The sequence below is a fragment of the Lycium barbarum genome, chromosome 1 (assembly GCF_019175385.1).
Source record: "Lycium barbarum isolate Lr01 chromosome 1, ASM1917538v2, whole genome shotgun sequence".
NCBI classification, from domain to species: Eukaryota; Viridiplantae; Streptophyta; class Magnoliopsida; order Solanales; family Solanaceae; genus Lycium; species Lycium barbarum.
The window spans coordinates 161,497,560-161,508,594 of record NC_083337.1 but is presented as its reverse complement, the minus strand read 5'-3'; the positions used below and the strand labels follow the sequence as shown (position 1 = coordinate 161,508,594).

At 34.3% G+C, this 11,035-nt stretch overlaps 1 protein-coding gene across 1 annotated transcript; it reads left to right on the top strand.

Annotated features, from left to right (window-relative positions):
• The first annotated feature begins 4,242 nt into the window (after positions 1-4,242).
• Positions 4,243-7,132, top strand: LOC132602669 (heavy metal-associated isoprenylated plant protein 7-like). Its single transcript, XM_060315467.1, has 5 exons — positions 4,243-4,474; positions 4,670-4,901; positions 5,159-5,367; positions 5,883-5,970; positions 6,436-7,132. Exons 1-5 carry the CDS (start codon positions 4,466-4,468, stop codon positions 6,897-6,899), a joined length of 1,002 nt encoding a protein of 333 aa, XP_060171450.1. The 5' UTR covers positions 4,243-4,465; the 3' UTR covers positions 6,900-7,132.
• The last annotated feature ends 3,903 nt before the right edge of the window (positions 7,133-11,035 follow it).

Sequence of the window (11,035 nt, the reverse complement as noted above, 5' to 3'; positions counted from 1 at the left end):
TTATTCGCCCGAATTGCTATCATGTTGAGACTGCCAATGAAGGAAAGGTTGAGTACCTTTATATTATTACAATGAAAGTTGGGGAAAAGTTAGTGCATGAAAAATTACCCGCACTTTCTTCCGGGTTGTGCCATACAAGTATTGGTGCGGTTGAAACACATGTTATAGTAAACAAAAGGTTTAATGTTTCTAATGATTTTATCATTTGGCATGACCAGTTGGGCCATCCCGGTTCTAATATGATGCGCAAAATAATTAAGAATTCACATAGGCATACTTTGAAGAACCAAAAGATTCTTCAATTTAAGGAATTCTCTTATGCTGCTTGTTCTTAAGGAAAATTGATTATTAAACCATCAGCAACTAAGGTTGGGATTGAATCCCCTGCATTCTAGAACGTATACAGGGTGATATATGTGGGCCAATTCACCCTCCATGTGGACCATTTAAATATTATATGGTCTTGATTAATGCATCTACAAGATAGTCACATGTGTGCTTATTATCAACTCGCAATATGGCTTTTGTGAGATTGTTGGCTCAAATAATAAAGTTAAGAGCACAATTTTCAGATAATGCAATAAAGAAAATTTGTCTTGATAACGCTGGTGAGTTTACATCTCAGGCCTTTAATGATTATTGTATGGCCACAGGAATATCAGTTAAACATCCCGTTGGTCATGTTCATACCCAAAATGGTCTAGCAGAATCAATGATTAAACGCCTACAATTGATAGCTAGACCATTGCTAATGAGGACAAAACTTCCTGTTTCGGTATGGGGACATGTTATTTTGCACGTAGCGGCACCTGTGCGCATAAGGCCAACCAGTTATCATGAATTCTCCCCATTATAATTGGCTTTTAGTCAGGAGCCAAATCTTTCCATCTTCAAATTTTTGGATGTGCGGTATATGTTCCAATTGCTCCACCACAACGCACAAAGATGGGTCCCCAGAGAAGGTTGGGGATATATTTTGGGTATGAATCTCGTTCAATTTTAAAATATTTAGAACCAATGACTGGAGATTTATTTACAGTAAGATTTGCCGATTGTCATTTTGATGAATCAGTATACCCAACATTAGGGGGAGAACATAAGCAGTTGAAAAAGGAGATAGATTGGAATGCATTATCACTATCTCATTTAGATCCTCGAACAAATCAATGTGAGCAAGAGGTCTAAAAGATGATTTATTTGCAAAATGTCGCTAATCAACTGCCAGATGCATTTACTAACCTTCCAAGAGTTACTAAATCTCATATTCTAGCTGCAAATACTCCAGTTCGAGTTGATGTCCCTGTAGGACAAACGGTTAATGCAAATGAGTCCAGGCCACGTCTGAAACGTGGTAGACCAATCGGTTCCAAGGATAAAAATCCTCGAAAAAGAAAAGAAATAAATGATCAAGATGATCATCATGTGAGGGAAATTACTCAAGAAGAGCCCCAAGACATAATAAATGATAAGCCCGCAGAGGAGGTCCAGATACTTCAAAACAATGAGAGTGAAGAGATCTTGATAAGTTATGTTTCGACGGGAAAAAGGTGGAACCGAAATGATATTGTGGTCAACAATATTCTTGCATATAATGTTACTATTGAAATAATGCAACAAGATGAGGATCTTGAGCCAAAATCTGTCGATGAATGTAGACAGAGAAATGAATGGCCAAAATGGAGGACACAATTCAAGCAGAATTGGCTTTACTTGAAAAACGTGAAGTTTTCGGACCAATAGTCCGAACACCTGAAGATGTCAAGCCAGTGGGGTACAAATTGGTGTTTGTGCGAAAATGAAATGGGAAAGGTGAAGTCGTAAGATATAAAGCACGACTTGTGGCACAAGAATTTTCGCAAAGGCCTGGCATTGATTATGTGGAGACATATTCTCTTGTGATGGATGCAATTACCTTCAGGTATCTAATAAATTTGGCAGTTCGTGAAAAGCTTGATATGCGATTGATGGATGTTGTCACAGCCTATTTATATGGCTCATTAGACCACGATATTTTTTTGAAAATCCCTGGATGATTCAAAGTGCCTGAAGCATACAAAAGTTCACAGGAAACTTATTCAATAAAGCTTTAGAAATCTTTATATGGATTGAAACAATCTGGACGGATGTGGTACAATCGTCTCAGTTAATATTTGCTGAAAGAAGGATATAAATATGATCTTATTTTTCCTTGTGTTTTTATAAGAAGGTCTCGGTCTGAATTTGTCGTAATAGCTGTGTATGTTGATGACTTGAATATCATTGGCATTCCTAAAGAGCTTTCAAAAGCTATAGAGTGTTTGAAGAAAGAATTTGAAATGAAAGATCTAAGACAAAATTTGTCTTGGCCTACAAATTGAGCATTTGACAAATGGAATATTTGTCCATCAATCAACATACACTGAAAAGGTTTTAAAGTGTTTTTACATGGATAAATCACATCCGTTGAGTACCCCGATGGTTGTGAGATCACTTGACATAAATAAAGATTCATTTCGACCTTAAGAAAATGATGAAGAGCTCATTGGTGATGAAACTCCATATCTCAGTGCAATTGGGACACTGATGTATCTAGCTAATAATACCCGACCATACATATGTTTTGCAGTGAGTTTATTGGCAAGATTCAGCTTTATTGGCAAGATTCAGCTCCTCCCCAACAAGAAGACATTGGAATGGTGTTAAGCATATATTCAGATATCTTCAGGGAACAATTGATATGGGATTATTTTATTCTTATAAATCCAAGTCAGATATGATCGGTTATGCAGATGCAGGATATTTGTCTGACCCACATAAAGCCCGATCTCAAACAGGCTATTTATTAACATATGGAGGTACAGCTATATCATGGCGTTCGATGAAGCAAACAATAGCTGCCACTTCTTCAAATCATGTAGATATAATAACCATTCATGAAGCTAGTTGGGAGTGTGTTTGGTTGAGATCAATGACTCAACATATTCAGGAAATGTGTGGTTTTCTTTTGAAAAGGGATATTCCAACTATATTATACGAAGATAATGCTGCGTGTATTGTTCAATTGAAGGGAGGATACATTAAAGGAGACAGAACAAAACACCTTTCACCAAAGTTCTTTTTTACTCATGATCTTGAAAAAAAAAGTGAGATAGATGTTCAACAAATTCGCTGGATTGATAATTTGACGGATCTGTTCACTAAAGCATTACCAACCTCTACAAGATTGGAATGCGTCGTCTCTGAGAACTAAAGTGAACTTTTCATCAAGGGGAGAAAATACGCGTTGCAATCTTTTTTCCTTGGTCGAGGTATTGTCCCATTGGGTTTTCGTGACAAGGTTTTTTAACAATGCAGCAAATAATGCGTAATGAGACACATTATCGGAAATCCAAGGGGGAGTGTTGTAAATATGATAATGTGGATGTCCATAACTTCTAGGAGTTAATTCACCATTATGTGCACTATTATGTGTAGTTATACCACACCTCCACTACTCCCTCATTCATCTCCCACAACCACATATTCCTCCCATCTTCTCAAGGGGTTAATGTCGTATTCAAGACAATCTTGTTTCTCTTGTTCTAATATTTTATATTGTTACTTTGAGCTTGGTTTTGCAACATAAAAGTGATTAACATGCATTTTAAATGAACAAATTTTTAATAATTCATATATAAATTTAATAGCATATTTAGTCCAGCAGTTAGTTATAAAATTTGATTCTAATTATTGTGATATCAGACTAAGCACACTTAATTTTAAATTAATTGAAATGCGCACTTTTCAATCCTTTGCTTGTAAATATTTATAAATTCACCCTGATTATCATCAGTTTCCCCATCTAATTACTCATGTAGTATATATTAAGCTTAAATTATTGCTCTATATTTAACGACCATATAGTCCTAGAGACCAGATATAATGAACTTCATAAAAGACACATATTTTTATTAATTAATGGTTTAAATAAAATTAATTAGTTATTAAAAGGATCAAAATTGCTATTAACACAAATTATTATTGTCGGTATCACAAGTTCACAACTAATGTATTGTTATCTACCAAATAATGATTCTTTTTCACTATAATCTCTGCCTAACTACCGACCATAATCCAAATCCTAATCCAACGTCCCCTAATATAGCATCTTTTTGAACAGTGCCAGTGTATGATGACTGTATATCTCAAGTATCAACTACGTATGATGACTGTATCTCACTCGCACGTGCCACCTATATATAACAGCCACGCTTATTCCGCCGCTATGATACTGTGTGTATGCAAGTGAGTGAGAGCTCTCTTAGATCTGATGGTCCATCAGTACTAACCCCTTTTCCTTTTCCTTTTCTCTAGAAAAAAAAAAAAAAAACACCCATACAAACAAAAAATAAAAGAGAAAAAGCCCTCTACTTTTCCCACCTTATTATTATCAGCTACATATCTATCTAGTACCTGCCCAGTTGTGTAACGAGCAAAAAGATTAACAATGGGAGAGGTTTGCTTGCTTTCTGCTCATTATTTTTTTTTTTTTTGAAGTTTGAGATTTTTTATGAGATACGCTATCTACATCACACCCCTTGAGTCGCGGCTCTTTTCCTGACCTTGCTAACGCAGAATGCTTTGTATATCGAGCAGCTTAATGTTTGAGATTTTTGGTTTTGTGCTGATTCTTTTTTTTTTTTTTTTGTAGGAAGAGAAAAAGGCAGAGGAGAAGAAACAAGAGGAAGTGAAGAAAGAGGAGCCACCAAAAGATGAAAAGCCAAGCGGTGGCGAAGAAAAGAAAGAGGAAAAAAAGGCAGATGTAGAATCCAAAGAGGCAAAAGCAGAACCACCACCACCACCCCAAGAAATTGTTTTGAGAGTTTTCATGCATTGTGAAGGTTGTGCTCGTAAAGTCCGCAAATCCCTCAAAGGATTCCCAGGTACTAATAACGATTCTTTTTATTTAAAAAATAAATTATTTTTACGTTCTGTGTGGGGTTTTTAGTTTGGAAGATTGACATAGAATTAAATGTATGTCGAAAACAGTCTCTCTATCTCTACAAAGTATTCATAGGGGTATGTGTACTCTACCGTCCGTCCCTAGACCCGACTTGTGGGGTTACCGTGGATATGTTAGTGTTTTTGTTGTTGTTGTTGACATAGAAATAAATTGAGAGATTTTGAATGATTTTTGTAGGAGTTGAAGATGTGTTGACGGATTGCAAGACACATAAGGTAGTAGTGAAAGGGGAAAAAGCAGATCCATTGAAGGTGTTAGAGAGATTACAAAAAAAGAGTCATCGCCAAGTAGAGCTTCTCTCTCCAGTCCCTAAGCCACCGCCCGCAGAAGAGCCCAAGAAACCAGAGGAAAAAGAAGCCGTTAAACCTGAAGAGAAAAAAGAGGAGGTAGGTTTACTGCTTTTAATTAATAATTAATAGTAGAGTCTATATTTTTTGTACTTATTCATTTCTTCGCTTTATAGCCTGTTTAATCAAGCTTATTTTTTCCCAAAAAAATATTTATTTTTTTATTAAGTGTTTATATAAAAAAAAATGAGTTGTTTGGCCAAGCTTTTGAGAGAAAATAACTACTTCTGGGGAGTAGCAGAAACAGCTTTTCAGAAGCTAAAAAAAATGATTTTGCTCAAAAGCACTTTTTTTAAAAGTACTTTTGAAAAAAATACAAATAGAAACGCTTTTTAAAAGTTTGGTCAAACACTAATTACTGTTTAAAAGTGCTTTTTTAATTAATTAGCCAAATACAAACTATTTTTCGCTAAAAGTGTTTTTTTGAAAAATACTTTTAAAGATAAGCTGATTTTAGAAGGTTAGCCAAACAGGCTATTAGTCTTTTTTTTTTTTTTGTCGTTTTTAAGGTAAAAGTCATATATGCAAATGGGTTTGTATGTTTGTTTTTGCAGCCCCAGGTGATCACAGTGGTTCTGAAAGTTCACATGCATTGTGAGGCTTGTGCTCACGAAATCAAGAGGCGTATACAAAGAATGAAAGGCAAGATTATTAATTTTGCTATTATTTTCTTCACTCTTTTTCTTTTGTTTAATTAATTTGGGAGTAGTAGGAGTACTATTTTGATTCAGTATGCTGATTTTCTGATTATGCTTTTGTTACACTTTTCAGCTGTATTGGTTAATTAAAGGACGTTTCTTTTCTCCTTTTCGGATCTCTACAATAACATTGGATACTTAAGGATCTCTATATCCTATATATGTACCTTTCTCAATCATTACATTCTTTTATTAGTTAGTAGGAATAGAATATTCAATTCTTAAAGATTCTCTTAAAAATTCTTCAGTTTTGAATTTAATTCCAGCACATGTCCTCCACTGCTTATTGAATCTTTGGAATCATTAGTACTAGTATTGACTGGTGGGTATCATCAAAAGTTGCATATATGACTTAAAAAATTGATACCATACATAATTAATTAATTAATTTTCATGGACATTAAATTAGGCGTGGAGAATGTAGAACCAGACTTGAAAAACTCACAAGTGACAGTGAAAGGTGTGTTTGAGGCAACAAAACTGGTGGATTATGTAAGCAAAAGGACCGGAAAACGGGCAGTAATCGTTAAAGTAGAACCCGAAAAGAAACCCGAGGAGGAGACGAAGCCCAAAGAAGAGAAAAAACCCGACAAAAAAGAAGCGAAGAAAGTTGAAGAAAACAAAGAGGAGAAGAAGGAAGAACCAGCAGGGGCACCAGCTAAAGAAGAAGCAGCAGCAACACAAGCTAAAGAAGAAACTGTTCAAAACGACGACACAAAACTAGAATTGAATAAAAATGAGTTTTACTATTATCACCATCCTCAGAATCATCAACTGTATAATCCTCAAAGGTTTGCACATGAAATGTATGCATACCCGCCACCTCCACAGATTTTCAGTGATGAAAATCCTAATGCATGTTCTGTGATGTAAATTTGGAGTTACGTGAAGGGTAGAAACGGAAATGTTAGCTCTTGTTGTGGTGCTCTTCATGTGAAAGGTCTTGGGACTCGCTAAGTTACAACTGATCTACCAGACAGATACTGTAGAATTTTGTGAGCCCTTTGTACTTTTTTTTTTGTTTTCTTTATTATGATCTTGTTGTTATATACTCCCTATATGTATTATACAATAAATAGTACTGATATGAAAATTTAAATTTGGTACTTGGGGACTTGGAAGTTGTTTAATCTTCTGTGTTACTGCACACTGTTTGCCCTCCACTGCATCACTACTTTTGCATTACCGACCTGCATAATTAGTTTTATAATGAGTAAACTTTAGTATAATATATATTTGAAATAAATTACCATACAAATACAGTATAATTAAAAAGTGAAAAATGTATGGCTGGATTAGGTGCTTGTTAAACGGTCACATCTTTGGTGGTTGTATATTGTAGTGCGTGGATGACATTCTTTCAATCCTTTTATTGCCAACGGAAAACTAACGGTTGGTAGGATAATTGGAGTGTTGGTTAAGTTTGGAATGTGCTTATATTCACGAGGAAGCTTTTTCTTTTGTAATGACAAATATGTGATATTTCTCTTTAATTCGGAGTTTAAACAATGTCATAGAAAATCATTTGTCAAAAACTATTTTTTGTGGAAACAAACCAAAATATATCCAAACAAAGCTGTATTGACAAGTAAAATTCGCTAATTGATTAAGAGCCTGTTTGGATGGCTGCAAACAACTTATAAGCTAAAAAAAATAAGTTGAGGTAGTCTAACTTATTTTTTTTTGCTTATAAGCTGCTTTAGATAAGCTAAGTTAAATGGGCCAAATTATTTTTTTGAGCTTATTTTAAGCACAAAATGACTTTAAGCTGGCCAGCCAAACACTCAAAAAAGCTGAAAACAGCTTATAAGTAACTTATAAGCAATTTATAAGTCAATCCAAACGGGCTCTAAATTACTGGTCAGACAAATTATGTCTTGCTTTTCAAGTAACTGATTCCATTTATTATGTGTTGTTGCTTGCATTTACTCTATAACGACTTGATGGTGTAATTCTTTCTAATATCATCAGTAAATAAAAGTTAAATTGTAGACGAAATAATCAATAACCTCTTAAATTTTGTCAGTAAATTTTATTTAGACATTCAAACTTTTAATATATTTCAATTGAGCACCTGAACACATGATAAAGTGTTCATATTAGACACTTCTAGCACAAATTTTAGAAAAATGTTTGCATGTGTTCTCAAGCACCTATTACGTAGTTAAGTTAATCACATAAAATTTGCACCTCCTTTAATTATACACATTAGCCTCAATTGGAACGTGTCTGAGGTTTTACAGCTTATTAAGGCTAATGTATATAATTAAAGGAGGCAACATATTTCAAGTGATTAACTTATATGTAATAGTGCTAGAGACACACACATAAGATTTTTCAAAATTTGAGCCTAAAATGTCTAATAAGAACATTTATCACGTGTTAAGTGTTGAATCGGAGCATGCCAAAATTCGAATGCCTAAATATGTTTTGCCGATAAATTTAAGGTGATATTGGTATATTGCGCCTAAACTATGACTAGAAGTAACACCAAGTTAGCCAAGAAACTATATATGTTGAGTACAAGTATTTTGTAGAGCGATCATATCCAACTTTCTGACCATAGCTTTGGAAAGGACATCCATAGCCAACTTTACATTAATAGGGACTGATGGAAGTGCGATTGCATAGTTTGTCCTATATTGCAATTGGCAATGCACTGTTCTACGGGGTGGCTACCTTTAGTCCGTTACGCAAAAATGTGACAACTGACATAATTCCACCCATCTCTAGTACAGATCATGTTTCCCCTTCCTTTAGAGATCCATTCATGACCACTCTTCTTTCATCAAAAGAAATTTTTTTGAGGCAAGATGGTCCACTAAATAGTGATGAAAAATATTGAAAAGACACTTTAATGGAGGAAATAACCCAAAATTAGTTTAACCATTAATCAAAGGTTTCGGCTTCGAATTTTGATAATGGACAAACTTTTGTTAGGAAACATTTTTCTCCTCATGATGAGCCTTACGTGACATAAATATGAATTAGTCGGACTAGTAGGTTTTGAATACCAAACGATTATAAATAAGAAACCCAAAAACTAGTTCTTCTGTCTGGTCATAGATAATGGAGTATTTCTCTATTGGTAAGATACTTATTTAGTCGTCAATTTTTGTAAACGGTGAAACGGCCGATGAAATATTGAAATATTTGCTTGAGAAGTATGTCTAGCGATATAAGGATTTTAACTCAGACATTTTCGATGCTTTTTCCTAAGTGAATTTTGCATTGAAAAACAAATGAATCCACGTACTCTTTTCTACTTTCAATTTTAATACGCTTTGTTTTGACTTCAACCAATATGGTCCAAACGTCTAGCCCGTCTAGGTGATGCAGTATTTAAGAAAACGAGTAATAAACGACAGCTCAATCACATATTCATGACTTGATTTTCGCGAAAATAGCTGATTAAATTTCAAGCACATAGGAAAAGAGCATGATTAATCACCACCAAATAAATTTATGCCTCAATAATCTCATGGAATTACTTATTAGTTTCTCATTATTTTATAAATCGAGGGAGATTAACAAATGGAGTATTGCATATGGATAAGGATATACAACTCTTTAACTTTTAAGTGCGTCATTTGATCACCAAATGCAAAAGAAAAATGAACGAAAATATGGTAGATGCCAAAGGGAACCCACTCCTTTGATGAAATCATTATCCTATAACTTTTGATGGCCAAGTACAAAATTCACGACTATGAACTTGTGGTGATCGTCTCAAAGTACACTATGGCCTATGCGGATTGTCAAGTTCGTGATTCATTTCGATCGCATGGTTTAAATTCTTAGTTTTGCTCTTCTGTTTCGTATTATTTGTAAATTATTTCTTGGTCCTTGAATACCGTATTAAACTATATTCCTTTTTTGGACTTCATATTTTTTTTAAAGTGAGGATAAGGATCTCTTTTCTACAACAGAAAAAAAAAAAAAAAAAAAAAAAAGGAGCAAATTTAATTTGACACAACCTTACAATACATGTAATATCAATAAAATGCATTTTTTTTTATTTCAGGGCGTATAAGAAGGCTTAGTGTAAAAATTGAATTGATCTTTTGTACTGAGGACGACTTAGGATTTCGTATAGTTCTAAACCACATTGCTCATGAAATTAATTAGGGGTTAGGACAGAGAAAGTATTTATTTAAAAAGGAAATATTTCATAAGCCAATATGCAAGAGAATACTACAGACTTTACAGCATATTTTGATAGATGTGGCGTTGGATATTTTCTGGTTGATATAGTTTCTTATCATGATTATTAGTGGAATCCTTGATGGACTTGAAATTCATAATTGCTCTTTGTCTCTCTTGTGATGATCCACAATTGCACTCGATATGATGAAGTTTGTGAAAGCATTTTAGAAAAGTTATTTTTAGAGTCACATTGAAGAAAAAGGTTGGCTCTCAATCTCCATCTGCCTAGACCCTACTTTGTCAATTTAGAGATAACATTTTGCCTCACTTATTTGCTCTTTCTTCCTTTTCTTTGTTTTGCTTTAGAGATAGCATTGTTGCCTCACTTAAGTAGGTTCCTTTGGCTAATTAGTGGAGAGTACTTTCTAATAAAAGCCTCTACTTAGGTACGGAGGAAAACAATAATTAAAAAGAAATTGTGTGTTGATGATAGCATGCAATCTTTTAAATTTGATCATATCTGGGGAAAGTCCAGCTACATAACAGTGGATGCGATATGCCTGCTATCTTCAATTCGAATTATATAATATGTTACACGTAAAAATATGAATGAAAACATTTCCTCTGCCTTTGAGCCTGAGAGCCAGGTGCAATAATCCTCTTTCCAGTCTTATTTACTCTCGTGCGATTAACTTTCGAGGCATAGTAATAAGTAAAAGAAGAGAATTTTTGATGTAGCTCAAATTCAAATAGGGGTCTAATCAATGCCCAAAATAAAAAAGGAAGGATATACTATCTCGGAATGGAACGAAGGGTCAAACTCAAGTTGACTTTTCAAGATCAACGAATCGACTTTTTTTTTT